Source organism: Lissotriton helveticus, chromosome 12 (assembly GCF_964261635.1).
Source record: "Lissotriton helveticus chromosome 12, aLisHel1.1, whole genome shotgun sequence".
Taxonomy (NCBI): Eukaryota; Metazoa; Chordata; class Amphibia; order Caudata; family Salamandridae; genus Lissotriton; species Lissotriton helveticus.
This window is the reverse complement of record NC_136073.1, coordinates 52,512,679-52,532,460: the sequence shown is the minus strand read 5'-3', so window position 1 is coordinate 52,532,460 and position 19,782 is coordinate 52,512,679. Positions and strand designations below refer to the sequence as shown.

The window sequence follows — 19,782 nt, the reverse complement described above, 5'->3', positions numbered from 1 at the left end:
TGTACATTTAGCTTCCAGGAACTTCGAGCAGATAAAGGGTAATTTTGTAGAGGTAACTTTTTGCTTAATATTTATTACAAATCTGACTTCAGTATTGAATTGGATATTTCGTAACTAATAAAAATTGATGTTTATTTTTCTAGCTCATTCCCGAGATACAATATTTTTAATGGTTTTCTACATAGCAAAGATAGGCCTGCCATAGTTTTTGGGTGCTAGGCACTTTACGGACATGTTAACATAACATTTCTACATGTCCTAGTATTAAATAGCATGCATCATGCCTTGGTCTACATACGGTGATATTAATAGTTAACGGGGACATTTTGACCTGTCAAAAGGCCTATTTTGAGAAGTCAAATTGCAGTTTTGACACTGCTAATTAGGCTACAATGTTAGGCTTGAGCCATGTTTGCACTACCACTGTAGTGGCTGCACAATAGGTGCTGCAGTCCTCTAAAGGCACTTAACCTCCACGTTCTAGACACATTTTGTACAATATTCTAGGGACTTAGAGGCAAGTAAAATACACCATTTAGGAGTATGCCAACCCGACCATGTTAAACAGGGTAGCACAGACACTCTACAGCTCGTTAGCAGGGAGAAAGTGCACATAGTACTAAAAAGTCCAACACAACCATGCAGAAAATGATTTCCTAAAGTAACAAGGAGAGGTGCCCCAGTGGGGAAGGCACAGGCCTTCACTCTTGTTTTTGACGGACAGGTTGGGATTTAAGGGAATCAAGTAGACACCTCCAGAGAATAAACACAAAATCCTTAAAGAAAGAAAATTCAAAATATCCATACAAAAACACAGCCACCAACAGTGAAAGGCCATGAACATTCCACTCCGCTAATAAGATCAGAAATTTGGCAACAATACCAGTTGTTGAATACAGTTTACACATTACCCTTGGATTTGTATTTTCAATACAATGCCCAAAATTGGGTTAGTGTAGATTAGCGCACTGTTTACTGCACATATCTAAAATACTTCCTCTAGACCACAGTTCCCCCCAACTACGCCCCCATCCCCATCCAGAGGAGCTCAATCTCGTTCCTACTTTCTTGAGCCCTTATGAATTGAGAGCTTTGTTCGGGTTGCACAGTTAATATTGTAGAATACCCATTTTCATTTGTTCAGGTGCCGAGATTCTGGGATAGCCAGAAGTTGATACTGTAACAAATATTTAATATAAAGTCCTCTATACTCTTTTTGAACTTAGCAATTAGGCCTCCTCTTGCTTACCTAGACAGTTAGGAAAAGTTTGGTACACTCTAAAATAAGGTTGAATTGATTTCTTGTAGTTCTTACGCTTTTTATGATATTATTTAAAAAAGGCTTTTGATGATTTTACCAACTCTTTTACAACGCTTGATATTAAAATAATGGTCTAGTCAGAACGGCACACCTACTTCTCTAAGACCTTGGACGGGCTCCACACTAGCCTTAATACATCATATTTCCTGTAGACCTTAATCTTTGTTTACCTTTGGTTGAGGGTGCCAGTAGTAAGCACAGCAGACTACTTCTTGCCTTTAACTATCTTTATTCAAATTCAACACAACAAAGACATTGGTTCTTAATACCAGGCTAAGTGTGTCATTGTGTTCCATCTTTTTTAATTATGGCAAAAAGCGTCCTAAGCTTTCCTCCCTCCATCAAATTGCTGTCCTTCGGGGAAATAGGCCAGTGTGCCTGCCTTAAATGTCCTCTTCCTGTTGATCATTCACTCCAGGTAAACCAAAATACTTATGTATTTGTATCCCCAGCTCATTTATTGTTGGATTTCCTATTAGGTATCCACCACCAGCCCGCACTTCAAGTACGTACATTTCACTCATTATCACCCGATCTCCAAATGCCAGCTTGACATCGAACTTTCCTCTGCATGATATCAATGGGCCCATAAGAGAATATATCTTCATTCTAGTGGCTCTCAGGGGCGGCAGAGGGGAAAGACTGCTGTATATGACTGAACCAACGACGTTTATCGAAGAACCTGTGCTGATTAGACATTCAATCGGCTTGTTTGCTACATTTACTATAAGCCATAGGCCACCCTTTTGGCCGGGACATTGAATGCCACCAACCCATCCCTCAGCGGGTGACGAAGAGCGTGATGGCCAAGGCTTCTGTTTTTGCACGTGGTTGTCTGTGGATTTTTGGGCTTGGGTATGTTTGCCAGAAATCTCGTCCTGTTTTCTTGGCTTGCTTCCTGCTTTGCCAGAGTGGGTGCCAGGTGCTGTTTTCGCCCTACACACAGACTGGTAGTGGTTCTCCTTCCCACAGTGACCACATGTGTGGCCCATGGCAGGGCACTGACCATCATGTGGCCACTGGCCCCCACACCTGTCACATTGTGCAACAGGCTTTTTTGTTTTTGATCTACTCAAGTGTGGCGCCCCCTGCACTTCATGTCCTTGGTCATTGTGTACGTGCTCTTTGGTGCTTATGTTTAATGCATCTGACTGCACATGAATGCTTTCACTCTGCTGACTGTCTACTATCTTAGTAGTCTCCTCCAACAGCTGTATTCGGATTGTGGGAGATGCACACCCCACGATTATCTGTGATTTGATTGCTTCTTCTGTGGAATATTTATCAAATTCACAATCTAATGCCAACATTTTCAAACGCAGTACAAAGCCCTCTATGGATTCATCTGGGCCTTGCTTTGCCGAATGGAACTGGTAACGCAGGCGCTGAAGGTCCTTTCTCGGTTCAAAGCACGCACTGAGGGCTTTCTTCAGTTTTGTGACATCTTCTCTCTCCTCCTGTGAGAACGTGTCTATGATATTATCCACTTCAGGACCAACCCAGTGTAGCAGTAGGTTCAATTGTATTTTTTGAGATGCACCTGTGAGGGCCACGAGAATGTCAAATTTTCTAATCCATTTTCGCCATCTGGGGCCCAGGTTCCAGGTCTCTGACATGTCAAACGGTGCGAGAGCATTTAGATTCATCTCTTTGACAATCTACAAAAGCAACCAATCCACCAATTTGTTGTACTTAAGTGAGGTGGGGTAAGATGACCGCCAATTATCCCTTCCTGCCGGGTCAAAGGGTGATGCTGATTCTTGTGAATCACTCTTTTGAAATTGCAGGAGCTCTTCACTTTCAGTGCTAATCAGAATACAAAATAGCTTTAAAGATAGACAACAGCTTTCCCTGTGGAGATTTGTAAAATGTTTTGTCCCAAAGGTTTTCCGTTCCTTTGCGAAGATCTTTTAGGCGTGTAAAGAATCCTGGAGTTTTGACGAGGTTTGCGCTCTGGGACTAAAAGAGATAAATAGATGCCTTGTGAGGGCGTCTGAGCCTGGACCTCGCCTGACCTTCTAAGATGGCCGCCTTGGCTGCACGCGCTCGCACGTCCGTTGTGCTGCGCACTAGCGCCCCCCGCCGGCGCGCACTCAGAGTCGTCGCGCTCGAAGCCCAGGGTGTGCACAGGTGTGTGTCTGGCCGGCGTGGCCCCGGAGGGCGGGGACTGTACAGCCCACCTGTACCTGAACCCAGTGGCGGTGGGTCCATTGGGGGCGTTGGGGCGTTGCCCCACTAGCCACCGTCGTCAGGTCACGCATTCAATTAAGTATGTGTGCAGTGCTGCAGTGATTCAAAAATAAATTATCCTAAGAAGCGCACTCACAGTCTGCGTGCGTCAATGAGAGCCAGCTGTAAAGGGACAAGCCCGACAGAATCGTACATCGCGGAAGGGTGTGGGGGCGGGGCTGCGGGACAGTGAGTGACATCCTCAGGGCCAGCTGAGCAGAAATAGGAGCGCTGCGCAGCAGGCAGCACCGTGTGTGCGCATTTTGGACTAGTCATTTTTTACGACTGGCCCACGCATGCGCACACGAGGTAGTCCCTTCCCGCCTCCTCCCCCTCTAGGTCGCAGACAGGCAGGGACCCGGGTCCCCCGGGTCTCATATGGGCAGTATTCACCCTGCTCTTTATCCAATCCTGGTGCAGTGGCGCTGTTAAGCTGCGTCAGGATTGGCTAAGTATACACATTTGCACGTGACGTCACTGCGCCTGGCGTACCACAACAACACGACGAGGCAGAGTCACGAGGCGAGGGAGAGTGTGCATTATACAGACACTGCACTGGTAGTAGACCTCCTCATATAACCGACCATAACGTAAGTTTTTTTGTAATAGTAGTATTGAGTTGACCAGTCAATACTAATACTAAGAAGTGCGTGTGGTGTGCGGTGTGCGTGGCGGTGGCCCAGGCAGTCAGTGATCATGAGGATATTAGTAGATTGATGAACTGGCTGGCAGTGGCACTGTCTTGACACAGATTTAATTTTATGCGCAACTGCTGAAGCCACAGCCAGCCCGTTATCTAGGCCTCGGAGGAGGCGCCCCTGAGCCCCGGCTGCCGGCACCTCCCCCCACCCCCCTCATTTTCAGTGTCACCCCGATATCTGCAGCGCCGACGACAGCGCGGCCGTTCCTGACTCCTGGGCCTGGGTTGGGGTTATTTATTTATTATTTATGCGTTTTTAAATATTGTGCGGAGTCGGGGCCTCCACCTCAGTGCCACCACTCCAAGGCCACGTAGATAAACAATCCGGCCTCCACATCTCTCTGCCTCGTGGTTCGCGCACAGCAGGCTTGGCCCAGCCCTTCTGTTCAGGTAGTTCCACAGTCCCCGTCAGAGCACTCACAGTCATCAAATGCTACCAGGCAATGCTGCTCGGTTCAAAACAGGCTTCGGACTTTACCCGAGGGTGTCAGACTCAGAGCGCTTCACAATAGGAACAGAACTGAAACATGAGAAGTGAGAACGTTACAAGGGAACAAATTACAAAAGCAAAAGTTACATTACATGAGGCGAAAGTGACAATCGTGAGCAAACAAAAACACAATTCCTCATATAACCGTAACGTAAGTTTTTTGTAATAGTATCACCAGTCAGTGACTGTGTACAAGTGCGTGTGGTGTGCGTGGCGGTGGCCCAGGCAGTCAGTGATCATGATGATAGAGCTCTGCTCGTGAGGCCCTAGAGATGTTATGTAACACTCTGGAGGAATGGCCTGCATTGTAAATTACAATACCGGTTGTCAGCACGTGTAGCAAAGTAAAAATTTGGCTTTTGAAACCCTCCACGACTTAGTCACAGCGCAAAGGCTACAGTACATTTTTATCTTTTTAAGCATAGAGGGAAAGCAATGTGCCCGAAATTACATGATTATGACTTACTTGGTACGTAGGTAGTACTGGGCTGTGGCGCTTATATGATGTGTGAGGAGAAAGCCTTTGGCAGCGCCGTAATGCTCAATTACTGTTTAAAAAGCTGATTTAGTGAGCTTTCGATAGTCAAAAAAATTTCATAGTTGTCCGAGGTTGGGCATGTGTTTACCTCACAATGCACTGTCTGCATTTCGAAATTGGCGCTTTTATAGAATAGATCTGATTGTAGTAGCTGTTGGACTCCTGTTTCTATTGCAGTCGCTCTGCTACAGATGCCAATGCAATAGTGCACCACGTGTCAACCAGGAATGCATGGGGTAAACACATGAAGTCAAACTATTGAAAAGATATATATCATTATTTTTGCACTTTTATAAAGCGTATATTTGACTCGAAAGTATTGGAGCACTTTACATGAGCAAGTAGTTACATTACACATGGACATATTCACCTATTTAGATGATAAAGGACTCACTTGTTAATTACAGCTAATAAAGCAGATTTGCACACCACAGTAACCTAACTGTTGAACATATTTAATGCAGAAGGATATGGGGTATTTTGTTATGTGTTTAACTATTTCAAGTCTACAGTTTCACAATTGCTTTCTAAACCTTCTTGCACTCTCAATGTTGCCTTAAATGCTCTATTTGCCCATTCTTTTTTCCAAAACTTATTGCGACGTAGCACTCATCCACGACTTTTCTGCCCTACCACTTTCAAATGTCACCAGCCGCCACTGCCTGAACCTGTTCGTCAGCTCCCTCAGGGCCGTCGGAGTCGTGGCAGCTATGCGTGCCCTCCTTCAGAACTGCCGCTGGAATGCGCTCGCAGACGACGGTTGTTTGAATGCTGCGCGACGGGCTGGTGACGTCAAGACGTCAGTGTCCGGTCCCGAAGGACATTCACTGGACCCGGGTGCGTCGTGCGTCGCAGGCGCAGAAGGTCTCGCTCCCATAGCTGCCAAGGTTCCAGATTGCTATGTGTGACATTTTCATTATTGACATTTCAGCGACTATGAGTGACACTTGCTCCCGAGCAAAATAAAGGAATGAGAAGGAAGGAAACATAAAATATCGAAAATGACACCCATTTGGGCAACAAGAATGTTCAAGTTCACTGCTTCAAAGCATAAGAAATAATTGTTAAATAACGAATTTATCAGACTGCTGCTAAAATTGCAAAAAATAGATAAAGCAGTCTAGAAGGCGTTCATGATTTATTAAAATCAGCTGCAGAGTCACTCGATTGACGCCAACCACGAGCTGTATGCAGCCTGCATTAGAAAGTGGGGAGGTACTCTTTTAGGCCACAGTTATAGGCTAATAGTATAGTCTCACTAACCTGACTTTCAGCACACTTTCTTTTGAGGAAGGTGACGAGCCAGCTCTGTGGTAAACCTTATGCTCAGACAGTCCTGATGGGACGCACGCATTCATTCATTTTTGGATTAGGATTTCCTCATTTTTTATTACAAAAAAAGTTACTGGCACAGGACTTTACTTGTACCCGTCTCTGCAGTTTAGACCACAGTTGCCAAGTTCACTTTCCAGCCAGAATGGCGCTTTAGCCCAAAAAAAGCATGTAACATTTTGGGGACAGTAGTTTCACTTGCGACAGTGCAACAAACTGGCTCTAAACTATCGAAGAACATAAACTTCTATTTGTTATCGGGTGTACTTGATATCCATTTGAGCAGAGGCGCAACTAGAGCCGAATTTCGGGGGGGGCTAAGAAAAAATTTCGGGGGGCTGAACCTTTAATCAGTAGGCAGAGTGGAGCTGCAGGGCCTCCAACAAGGGGTGAAACAACTGCAAGGCCTAATTAGCATTCAAATGGTCGTTTAAAGACCTGTGAAACGTTCGGGTGCGGCTGTGTGTGTGCCCGGGATCTGTCTCATCCCGGGCTGCCACACACGACGGAGGGGGCTGAAGCCCGGTGAGTCCAATGGGTGTTGCGCGCCTGTATTTGAGCCTTGAATAACACACTCGCCACCATCTCAGCAGGTTGCGCAGCGGGAAAAACCATCCAAGAAAGGATCCGTGTATCACAGGAGGTACTTTGTGATAGAAACATAGCGAGGGGGCATGAAACTGACGTTACATGACGAATGTACAGAAGAACATTCTCGCAATCTTTCACGCGTCAAGACACTTACAAGCACAAAACCCGCCAATCATTGAAAAAACACATCCAAACACAAAGGCAGACTTATGGCATTTTGTTTGCATGAATTTACTTGTCATTTAGGATGTAAATCATGATTAGGGCTCCTGGTTTTCCGTTTAAACGGATATTTACACATAAATACAGACGGAAAACTATTTTTCCTTTGTCTGTATTTATATGTAGATGCGGTTAAATACTAGTAAATTGTGCGTGCTGCCGTGCCCCAGCCTAGGTGACTTGCCATGTCCCTCAGCTGCAGACAGGCCCCCCCTCGTGTGTGGTTGCCTGAGCTGAGTCAGCTTCCCGGGCACAGCCGCACCCGGGTACTTCACAGGTCTTTAAAAGACCTCTAACTTGTTAACGAGGCTTTGTTGTTTTGTCACCACTTCTAGAGCCTCTGTATCTCCAATCTAACTATTGCTGGGAGAGTCAGCTCCCCCCCCCCCGAAATGTTTTCCCAACCCCCCACGCCCCACTAAATTTGGCTCTAGTTGCGCTGCTGGCTGCAGGGCTTGTGATTTGCTGGAGATGCCTTCTAATAAGGGTATTTTTTGACCTGCTGCCGTGCCCCTGAGCCAAACGTGGTTGGGGCTGGAATCTTTATGTGTTTGTGGCCGGGTTGCTCTTGCAGTGCAGTGTACTGTGTACTGTCACGTAATCTCCCCGTGACTGGCAAAAATGAATGTGCCCTAATATGAAATGTGTGCGGAAAGGTAAAGCGCTCAAATACCACCGTGCCGAGTTCGTGCTATTTAAAATTTGCAACAACATGTGGCTGCAAGAACAATCCACCTGAGTGCACAACAGCAGCAGCTTATTTATTTTACTGCAAATAATCACTGTGACACTGCCCATCTTTCATAGGTGAGGTCTGTTTTAAATCTAAAAGAAATGTCTGTAGCTTTTCACACATCACCCATATTAAAGAGAAATGAAAGGGAAACGGTGTACATTGTCCATTTAAATGTGGAAAAATACTAGCTGCAGCGCTGCCTTTTGATTGCTGCAAAAATAAATGTGGATAAATACAGATAAAATGCCCCAAAAATAAATATGGATAAATACAGACGGAAATGGCCAAAAAATGAATACCATAAAACCGGGAGCCCTAATCATGATCGTCACGTATTTGACTTGCTTATGAACAAATGAGTTTAGTTAAATATTCAGCAAGTACTGTTTTCGCTTGGCCGAATAAGCACGCACACACTCTGGTGGCTGGTACTTACTTTGACTCCTTTGTAGGCAGCAACTCTCCTAAGCAAGCAAACTGCAAGTCACCCTGGCAGTTCAGGTTTACCGCCACCTCCTTAGTCCAGGGGGCGGCTGTCCTAAAGTCTGCTGTTCCAATCAGTGACGGGATGTCCTCGGCGGCCACTGCAACTGCCGGTCACTGACTCCATTACGTGAAGCTGAGCTTTGGGATGAATAATTTAATTCACTGTGGGACTCATCTGATAGTGGCCCGGGCAGTGCTGCAGGAGCTAAGATTGCGGCGGTGCCAGTACACCAGTAGCCAGCCCAGGCTGCTTCCTCCCAAATCAAACTCTTGCCTTCTCAAGCAGGACGTGACATCCCCCCCCTCCCTTCGGCGCCAGGCTAATGAATGTATTGGACTGGCCTGGGCACTACCGAGACGTCAGGCTGTGTGAGCCGTGACGCGGAAATCAAAATGTAACCTTGTTGCATTGCGCAGCGAGACTAACAGCAGCATCAACTCTGCTCCAAAACCCAAGCCTGCAGCAGGAACAGCGCAAGCACCCCAGTTAGAGCATGCTGCCACTGCCAGCTGCCACACTTTCACTGCATGATTTCATTTAGGAAGTGCTTAGGGAAGCTACGCAAATGCGTGCCAATGCTTTTCAGTGCGGTGATGCGGATCACCACAGTGAAATGCGTTAGCGTCACGGCAGATGCTTGATACTTGGCAGGACTGCGCTCCACCGACTGACCGACCGTTACTTCCAGAACTTTCCGCCGCCCCCTTCGCGCGACACCGACTCAAGGCCACCAGGGCACGGCCAGCTGCTTGCTTCTCTGGCCGCTGGACTTGGCAGCCAGCCCTGAACCGCTGCCTCTCCCGCGTTTCCCTTGTAGATCCCCGCGCCCCTGTCTGTACTTCCCCCCCCAACCGCGCCCCTACGCCTTATTCCTTCAGGCTGTTCATCCTGCCTGCATGGAGTAACATGCATCTGCATGCCAACATTTTCCGAGATGAAAGCAGGAGATATTTTTTTTTTCAAAAGTACATAATTGGGATGTATTTTACCCATTGACTTCTAGTGAAACATGGGCAATTTCGAGCCAGATACTGCTGAATTAAAAGCGTTTTTTGTTGTAAAAAAATGGGGAGCCTCCCGACTGAATCTGGTCGTTTGGCATGTTTAGAGTTAGTCCATGCCCTCTCTATGGTTAGTTTCTGCAGCCCATTAGCACGTCTGTCGATTGTTGCACACTTACTCCCTCGGCACCTGCTACCCTGCTTGTAGAGGTAGTCTGTGTACTTACAGCCTGCATAGAGTTCATGCATTTCGTCCCTTTCCGCAGCTATCACCCCCCGAGTACCCTCCTGTCTTCCTGAATTAGAGACTCTGGACTTATGTCACACATCCCACAGCCAGCATGCCTTGACCTCCATTGAGTTTGTTCATTCATATCTAAATCTGTGGAACTTTTCTGAACACCTCATTCTGTCCCTAACTGGTATACACTGCCTTAGTCGCTGTTCCAGTACGGGAGCCCGTGTCCTACTTCCTTGAATCTACATTGGGTTTATTCATGCATGTTTGAGTTTGTTACCCTGTGGTCACCAGACAAGGGGCTATAATCTTTTTGTGACTACTGAATTCTGTGCTTCACCAAAAGATGCTCATTAACTTACTTAATCAACAGAGCGTCATCCTCTTTTTCAGTCTTGTTCGTCATAGCTATGACAGCAAGGTCCACAGGTTGCCATCACCTAGAGGTCAGAGACGCACCAGTTCATATGAAGAGCTGAGTCAATTCTCTGGTGTGGCCCCCAGAGCCAAAGCATAATATGAACCACCAAAAGATCCAGTACATATACATGGGGGAGAAGGAGGTATACAATGCTAGGTCACCCTCCAAAGACGTATCATGAAAAACAGAGCCCGAGGTATTGGGTTCTGAGAACTAGCTTGTGACAGGGCTACCCGCCAATGTGGTCAGACAAAGCCCAAAAGAAAGAAAAATGTCTTTCTAGAGTCCCATCACTCACCGGGGTTGCCCCACGGTGACATGCTTCATCATTTGGGTCATCCCAGTTCTCTACGAACTGGGGCGTGCTACGACTTGCGAAATACGTAGGAGCACTATATTGTGAAGGACTGTGTATGGTGCAAAGTGTAGTGGAGTGGGTGTAGGTGATTTAAAAATACCGTGCTAGTGGGCCTAAACAAATTTTATTCTTGCGCCTAGGTTGGTATGGTTTAAAAATGGGGTAGAACACTGTATGTCAGCCTATAATGGAGATGGGATCAGTGTTACGGTCGACATGTTTCAAGCTTACCCTAGCTTTTCTTCAGGACCACACAGTGACCACCCCTGTGTATGCCACTCCTGTTTAAACCTAAATAGGAAAACAAATATTAAAGGATAGGTGGACGCTGCTACTAATAAAAGCATGCGTGAAAATACATACGATTTGTATTCTTCGCAGTATATCTGTAATATAATAAGGAAAAAATATTAGTGGTACAAATCCCCTCTCTCCTCAGAGTCGTGGTACACAACTTCCTTCATGCTGCACGCAAAATATGGGTGTGTTTGCTCCATATCGGTGCGTGCAAACTCTCAGGGTCCAGTGATGTGCTGAGAAAGTAATGCTCGTGGTGATCTGTGGCGTGAAATCGACAATGCCCTTTATTTATGCGTTTAAAAAAACCTTCAGCAATAAAATACATTGTCATTTACAATACCAATAGGTGAAAGTTAAAAAAAATTCGAGACCTATTAGTGGCATACTTTGGATGACACCCTCCTTTTCTGAGCAACAGCACGTGAACAAACCCTTGCTGTTGCTCCAGAATTCCACATTTTCAGAATGCTGTCAAAGAATCTATGCAGAAAAACGTGAATTCTCAGAGCTTAGGGGGCACACCAGACCTTCACCTTCTTGGGCCCTACTAAGTCACACCTCACATAGGGCAGAAGGATGTCTGCGCATGCGTGATGTGGGCTGCATACTGTATTTCTACAGCTTAGAGCTTCATTTTAATACATCTAGTGCATTTTAGGAGTTGCAGTATTCCTACGCTTCAAGTAAGACAATAGCACCAGAACTCATAAAAATATGTTTTGTAAGAAAGATGCCCAGTATTGGGTGGTGTTGTCGTCCTCTCGTGAAGACATTTGGTCACACTGAGAAATATTTGGAACATCAATAGAGCGGTAACAGATGATGGGATAAAAAGGGGATGTCAAACTGGTGTAGCATTCCTAAGCCAGGATGTGCATTGTGCCCCATACTCTACCAACAAGTCTTTGTTCCCCTCACTTTATTCCCCCACCCTGCTTGTATTGTACTGCGTCCCATTACCTCCTCGTCCTGTCTTCCTAGCCACAGTAATTACCCATGAGCCTCCGGCTCCAACACAGAACTCCAAGTCTAAAAAAATCGCTCTAGTCTCCCTCTCCCTCCACGAAGATGGCCCCCAGTGGCTTCAGCCAATCCCATAAAGGGACACAGAACACACAGCACGACCTGTTCTTTTTTTCTTGCCTTCTCCAAGTGCTGCGTTCCCTGCTGGTCAGGTGAGTGGGGCTGGGGTCCTGCTTGAGCAGTCCCCTTGTGTCCTTGGGTATCTAGTTTGGGGGAAGTAGTTTTTGATGTTTGTGTTCTTGTTCGTGTTTTCCATGATTATTGTTTGTGGGTTTTCATAATTTTTTCCCCCCCTTCTGCTACCTTCGCGCCTTTTGTCCTGCCTTAGCGGACTTTGGTGGCGTTTCTTTCCGGCTGGGGTCGTTTGATGGCTCGTTGGGCGGGGCGCCTGGAGCCCTGCTCTGCCGGTTGTTTTGTTTGCCTTTCCCGGCCGCGCGTCCTGCTGAGCGGACGTGTCGCGGCCGAGTACACTTGCTCTGGGAGCCGGAGGCTTCCGGTTGCATTTTCTTCCCTTTTTTTGCTGTGCCGAGTGCTCTTTCTGTGGGGGCCGGAGGCTCCCGATGGCATTCTTACCTGGTGATGGTTCTGGGCATGCGATAGGAGCGCCTCCGGGTCTCCGTTTTTCTACTGCCTTCAGCGACGGTCTGGGGCTGTCTTTGCGCATGCGCGCGGCACTTCCTGTTCCATTTATTTTGTTGGTGACCGGGAAGGGGTTGGTTTCTGTGGTTGCCTAGCAGCCTCGGGTCCTTTTTCTACGGGGCATGTTGTCCTGTTCATTGCCTATATTTTTCCACTCGTTTACTCGTGTGTGGCTGTGATGGAACGTGGTTCTCCGGTTATTCCTGCTCCTGGTTCCTTGGTTGGGTCTTCTGGTTCTGGGGTGACAGTTCCTTCTATGTGATGGTTGCAGCATATGGGCAATTCTGCTGTGGTTCCTGCTTTGCGGGATTGATTGCCTGTTCCTCCTGTCTAATGGGCGAGGATTGTTGACGCTCCTTAGGTTGACTCTGGCAGTAATGTCCGGGGTCGCTTTGTGCAGGGTGCCGTCCTTATGGAGGTGCTGTGTCACTTTCGCGACTTGTACTGGGTTTTTCCTGGGTCGGTCGTGCCTCTGGGGGATGCCTTTTCACGGTATTAGCGTCCTGAGCCTGATTCTTTGCCTCTGCATTCTTCTGTATTGAAGGTTTTTGGGCATGGGCTCTTTTTCGCGTTTTTTTTTTTAATAGACGCTATCCTCTGTTGGACTTTGCTGATATTTTCACATCCTCGGTTGGGGTTGTTTCATTGTTGGCCTGTATGTCCTCTCAGGGGGCTGTTGTTTCTGAGGATTCCTCTCCTGCGGATCCTGTGGTTCGTATGGTGGATGGGGCGATTGTCACACTTTTGCAGCTGCTAGATTTTATATCCGGGCTGCGGCCTATTCCTCTTGCGCGCTCCTTTCCTTGATTAAGGGTTTTCAGTCTTTGGCTGAATTGTTGGGCCAGGGGGACGATGTCTCTTCTTCTCTGGCTATGTTGGAGCTGCGGGTTTACCTAATTTCTGAGGTCTCTTTGATTACTTGGTGGTGGCGGCTTCTGCGGCGGGGTCTTCTGTCGCTGCGAGGCGTCAGTTGTGGCTTCGCTCCTGGGAGGCCGATGCTGCGCTGCTGTGTCTCCTGGTGACGATCACTTTTTCTGTGGTTTGGCTTTTTGGTTCACCTTTGTAGATGGTGATGATGACGACGGTGGACCGTGTAGTCCTTGCTACTGTACGGGCTGATCGAGTCCGTTCCGTTTGTTCTCGGAGGGCTTTTGGTCCTTCCGGGTGGGGTCGTGATGGTCGGCCCTTTCGTGGGAGGGGGCGTGTCCGGGGTGCGCCTTCTTTTGATTGCTCCCGGTTCTCGGGTGCTTCTTCATCCTCCGATTCCCGCTTCCATGTCCTGCTGGTTCTCTCCTGGTGTGGGTCCAGTTAGTGGTCGCGTCACTTTCTTCGTGGTATCTTGGCGCTGGTCTGTGTCAGATCGGTGGGTGCTACGGGTGGTGTCAGGAGATGTTCATCTTGGATTTCCCTGGCTCCCCCAGACGGTTTCATGTCCACTCCTTGTTCCAGAGACGCTTGCTGCGAGTGGCTCTTTTGGGGGGTGTCGAGTCCCTTGTTCTGTAGGGGGCCGTCGTTCCCGGGCCTGACAATCTATTGGGGTTGGGGGTTTGTTCCATCCTCTTTCTGGTGTCAAGACGCACGTGGGATCTCTGACCTGTGATGGATTTGTAATGGGTGCATTCTCTCGTTCATCGTTCGACTTTCGTTTTGGTTTCCCTCCAGGTGCTCCTCCCTCTGATATCTCAAGGGGATTTACTGGCCTCCATGGCCTTGAGGGATGGTTATCTGCATGTGCCTGTTCACCCGGATTCTCAGAGGTTTCTCTGTTTCTGCATCCTGGGTCGTCCCTTTCGGTTCCGGGTACCTTCGCCCAGGTTTTTTTGCTATGGTTCTGGCTCCTCTTATTGGCCTTTGCAAGGGCGGGGCATTGGTGTTTTTCCCTTTTGGCCGATATTTCGATCTCTGCTTCTTCTCTTCGAAGGCGGAGTTGCATGTCCGGTAGGTGTGCCATGTCCTGGTGCCTCACGGGTTCCTGGTGATTGTTCCACAATCCTCCCTGGTTCCCGCGCTGGTGTTGACTTTCGTTGGGGCTCTGTTCGGGTCTTGGTTGGGGATGGTGTTCCTGACCCCTGCTCGGATTCTGTCCCTGGTGTCTGCTGTGCGGTCCCTGTTGTCGAGGCCTTCTCATCCTGTGAGCCTGTGATTGCGGGTTCGGGGTCTGATGTCTGCGTCTTTGTTGACCGTGCCATGGTCTCGCCTTCTCATATATCAGTGGGTGTCCCGCACTTTTGTTGCATTTGGAACCCCTGTTCCCTAGATATGAGTGTTTTGTTCCCTGTGTCCCCGGGGGTTCGGGTGGTCCTGGTGTGGTGGTTGGCCGAATGTCGTCTGTCCAGGGGCCGCCCGTTTCTGGTTGTTCCCTCCTGGGTTATCACTGCCGATTCCGGCTTGCTGAGGTAGGGTACTTCTCTGGGGGTTTCTATGAATCGGGGGTTTGGCCTCAGGCGGTGTTGTCTTGTTCTTCCGACTACGAGAGGCTGGGTCCTTCCTGTTGGGTCTGTTGACCTTTTCGGATCTCCGCGGGGTCACCGTGTGTGGGTCCGGACGGACTGTCACGTTCCCTCGGTTGCCTCGGCCGTCGGTTTGTTGTTGGGCGGAGATGAGCCTGGCGTCCCTGTCTGAGCTTTTCCTGACTGGTCGGGAGATCTTTGTGACGGATTGTCTGAGCCGTGTGTTTCCATCTTTGTCCCTGCCACCCTTGATGTTCAGATGGTTGCGGTGGATGTTTGGGTCTCCGATTGAAGACCTCTTTGCTTCCCGGCCCTCTGCCACATTCCGCTGTTTTTACACGTTTATGCCTTGTCTGGATGCTTGGAGTGTGGTCGCTCTGTCGTTCCTTTGACCAAGGGGCCCGTTGTATGCCTTTCCTCCTGTTCCCCTGTTTCCGAAATGTATTGCGGAAGATCAAGAGGGAGGGGTCATTTGTCTTCTGGTTGCTCCGGGGTGGTGCCGTTGTCCTTGGTTTCCCCTATTGCTGGAATTGGCTGTATCTCCGGGCTGGACGTTACCGTTCGTGCCTTTTCCTCTGTTGGATTCTCTTCTACCTCTGCCTGTGTTCCGGTCCCTGGGTCTGCGGACCTGGCTCTTGAGAGGGGATCGCTGATGCGTGGAGGTTGTTCTTTGCGGTTGCTGGCGTCATTCTGCAATCTCGGAGGCCTTCTACTCTTATGTCCTATGCTAAGCATTGGGATCACTTTGTCTCTTGATGTATGTGTCACAGGCTGTCGTTGGCTTCTTTGGACCCTGCTCAAATTCTGGATTTTTACATGATGGTTTCCTTTTGGGCTGGGCCATTTCCACTCTCAGGGCTCGATGGGCCGCCATTCGGGCATTTCATGTCCTGCCTTTGGTTCATGTTTCTCCTTTGGTGGCTCGGCTTTTTAAGTCGCTTTATTTGCAACGTCCCCGTCCTCTCTTCTGTTCTCCTCCTTGGGACCTTCCTCTGGTATTGCGTTCCTTGCAGCCGGCTCCTTTCGAGCCTTTGGAGTCGGTGGACCTGAAGTTCTTGACACTCACAGTGGTGTTTCTTGTGGCTATTGCATCTGCCGGGCGTATTAGTGAGCTGGGTGCCTTCCTGCGGTCTGCTCCATTTTTTGGTCATTTGTCTGATCGTGTGGTATGGCGCCCTCATCCTTCGTTTATTCCTAAGGTGGATTCTTATTTTCACCGTTCTGCTGCAGTGGTTCTTCCGCTTCTTTGTCCTGGTCCTTCCTCGGCTGAGGATTGCCTTCTCCACATGTTGGATGTGCGTCGTGCTTTGTTGGTTTATTTGTCACGCACTTCTTCCTTTTGTAAGGTTGACGATTTGTTTGTCTATTTTGGTTTGTCTCGTCAGGGCCTGATGCCCTCCCTGTCCAGTGTCAGTCGATGGATTGTGGAGGCCATGCTGTTGGCTTATGGTTCTGTTTCTGGACTTCCCCCTCTTCCTGTTCAAGGTCGGTCAACCAGATCTGTTTCTGTATCGTGGGCCGCTTTTATGGGGGTGTCCATGGTGGATGTTTGCCGGGCTGCCACTTGGTCGTCCCCGCATACTTTCGTGTCCCGTTATCGCCTTCAGGTTGGGGATGGGGGCTCTGTTTCCTTTGCCTCTTCTGTACTGTCGGCTGGGATTCCTTGAGGTGTATGTTTCTGTGGAATTTTTGTGCCTCTTGTGATTACATTATGTTTCTCTGCATGATTTCTGTGGAGTGTTTTCCTTGCATGAAGCTGATTGCTTTGGTATCGGCTCATGGGTAATTACTGTGGCGAGGAAGACAGGACGAGGAGGTAATGCCCCGGTTACTTACCGGTAATCTTCATTACTCCGAGTCCATTTCTTCCTCGCCACAGTATTGTTTCCCTTCCCTCCCGGCCCTGGTGGTGGCTTCATGTCTGCGGCTTGGTTTCTCAGGTCGTGCTGTGTGTTCTGTGTCCCTTTATGGGATTGGCTGAAGCCACTGGGGGCCATCTTCGTGGAGGGAGAGGGAGACTAGAGCGCTTTTTTAGACTTGGAGTTCTGTGTTGGAGCCGGAGGCTCATGGGTAATTACTGTGGCGAGGAAGACATGGACTCGGAGTAATGAAGATTACCGGTAAGTAACCGGGGCATTACTTAGTAGCTAGGGTTGCACAAGACGTAAAACCACACTCACGACTCCTGGCCCATTCACAGAGGCCGGTGCCTTATCACCTAGAAAACCCTCTTTCCATAGCAAGCGCTACATTAAACCTATGCTCTGTTTCGTACAGTATTCTCAGACATTGAAGAGGGATTATACTGGTTATAGTGGGGAACCACTTGTGTGATTGCAGAACTGAGAAGCCATTGTACCAGCCCCTCCCCCCACAGGGGTCTTCTACCCCAACCAGCCCTAAAAGGAACTCTTTTGCTGCCTGAGAGATCTAACAGCATTCACAAATAAAAGATCTTCCCATCTACACACTTTTAAACTAACTGTTAGAGCGTCAATGTGTTTTGGGGGGGCAGAGACGCTATACAAATGACTTTCACAACAAGATGGCTTGCAGTCACCGCCCAGTGCATGCTCCCACTACTTCTCTTCGAAGCTTGAATTTTACGGAAAGTGTTACTTGAGCTGGATATTGGTTAATAAACACCAATGTGTAGTTCGCTCACTTATGGGAAGGAACCCCCTTCTTATCTGCAGTGGAATTAAAGTGAACTGGACCAATCACCAAATACACTTTAATGAAGTGCCAAAACTGAAACCAGGGCAAAGGCAAGTTGTAATGCAAGTAGTTCACGAAAGCAGGCGAGTGGCCCTGGCGCAGTGTCAGGCATGGAGGGTGCACAGCTCTGCTGTTTACAGGCACAGGCATGGGAAGCCCAGATGCTGCGGAGCGCTCAAGCCACAGAGTAACCCCAGGCTGTGCAACAGGCATGCCTAGTGTACATGTAATACTGTTACACAGGAGAGCTGGGCAGTAGACCTGGTCTAAGGTGCATGTGGGTTGCTATGGACAGATTTGTTGCTGAGAATCACTAGCAGCGGTACTGTGATGGACCAGAGTAGCGCGTTAGCAAATTTGCTCCTGTGAAGCAAGCATGTCTGTAAGCAAGTCCGGGCTATGTAAGCAAGCATCAACGTGTTCAGTTCTAGTGCTCTGAAGCAGAGTAGTTCTGGGGGCTGAAGCAATTAAATGCGAGACCTATGACGTGGCCGTCATTGTCCTGGCTGCTTGAAAACCAAAACTTTTCAGCAAATGTTCACATTGTCATAAGAACACAATTGGACATATATTGAGGGGGTTACTACCCAAGTGGCGTGAAGAGAAGTGAATAGATTGGTGCTCGTGCAAAAAGGACCAAGAAGGTCTGAGGAGAAATGAAGAACACAATAATTCATCCATATAATGTCAATCTAAGGTCAAAGTCCTTAGTTTATAGAGAGGCCTGCCCCTGGCTGTCATTCAGAACATAACTATTTATTCTTGTTTGAGCGTGGCACAGCCAAAGTTTTTGTTTGAGAAATCTTTATTTCGGATAAAATTCCATAAAAGACAACATTTCATATCAAATAAAAGGGTTGCAGGATAAAAACAGATTAAAAATATAAAAGGAATTAAAAAGAAATCCATGCCCAGGGTTACAGTTAAAAAATTCATTGGAGTTGTAAGAATTGCATACGAACCCACCACATTGCAACAAGAAAACGAGATGCAGCGAATACTATGTGCATGCTAGTATCATGTTTTAGAAGCCTGAACACATCAATGCAGTGGGTTACACCAAGATTCCTACATAATTGCTGGAGCTCTCTTCTAATCTTATGGTAACCTTGGCAAACAAAGAAAACATGCAATTCTGTTTCTTACATCAATGCAGTGGGTTACACCAAGATTCCTACATAATTGCTGGAGCTCTCTTCTAATCTTATGGTAACCTTGGCAAACAAAGAAAACATGCAATTCTGTTTCTTCCGCCAGCCCACAGGCGGGGCAGAGCAAAGTAACATCTTTGGACCATTTATTAGTAAGTGAATACAGGGGGAGACAACCATGCCGGAACTGTATATAAAGTTTCCTTGCTATGGTTGGTCTTATGGAGTCTAAACACAGCTCTAATTGGTAGCAGTATTTAATATCCATGAACTGGCGGGTCAAAGGGCCTGCGTTGCTGTCCCTTAAGGTGTTATAAAATTTCCCCTTCCAATAGTTGATGCTCAACTCTGTACGAGTAATCCTAGGATGGATGGTTTCGGGACTCTCCCAGAGCTCAGAGCAACCTATCTCGTTAAGGCATTTCTTTATGTAAACTAGCCATGTTATCTTTCCTGCCCCGGTAGGCTAAGTACTTCTTGCAATTCAGCTCTGAACTCTGCCAGTTCTGTTGTTGCCCACAGCCGCCGCCAATAAAGGAGCGGACGCCTACCAATTTCTTGTGCAGTGGGTCTCAACCCCAGATCCATGTGCAAGGGCAGCAAGGGAGAACTTCCCGGAAGCCCTGCCAGCTGCCTCAGAAAATTATTTTCAGTTTGAGCGATTGAGCTAAGGTTCATATGTCCCCATAGTTCAGCCCCATACAGGGCCGAACTTCTGGCCTGTGTATTGTAGATCTCAATCACCTGACTCAGAGGTTTATGATAGGACTTCCTAAAATGCTTAACCAAGCCACCCATTGTCTGTGTTAGTCTCAGATTAGCTCTAACCACCTGTGG

General features: G+C 47.9%; 1 protein-coding gene across 1 annotated transcript; it reads right to left on the bottom strand.

The window, feature by feature from the left end:
* Positions 1-1,530: 1,530 nt before the first annotated feature.
* On the bottom strand, positions 1,531-6,070 carry LOC144797600 (uncharacterized). The gene is made up of 2 exons (XM_078668281.1): positions 5,941-6,070; positions 1,531-3,507 (listed from the first exon to the last, which is right to left on the bottom strand). Exon 2 carries the CDS (start codon positions 2,965-2,967, stop codon positions 1,705-1,707), a length of 1,263 nt encoding a protein of 420 aa, XP_078524407.1. The 5' UTR covers positions 2,968-3,507; positions 5,941-6,070; the 3' UTR covers positions 1,531-1,704.
* Between the last annotated feature and the right edge of the window lie 13,712 nt (positions 6,071-19,782).

Excerpts from the sequence above, each read along its gene's own strand:
- LOC144797600 (XM_078668281.1), bottom strand. The coding sequence starts at position 2,967 with ATGAATCTAAATGCTCTCGCACCGTTTGACATGTCAGAGACCTGGAAC.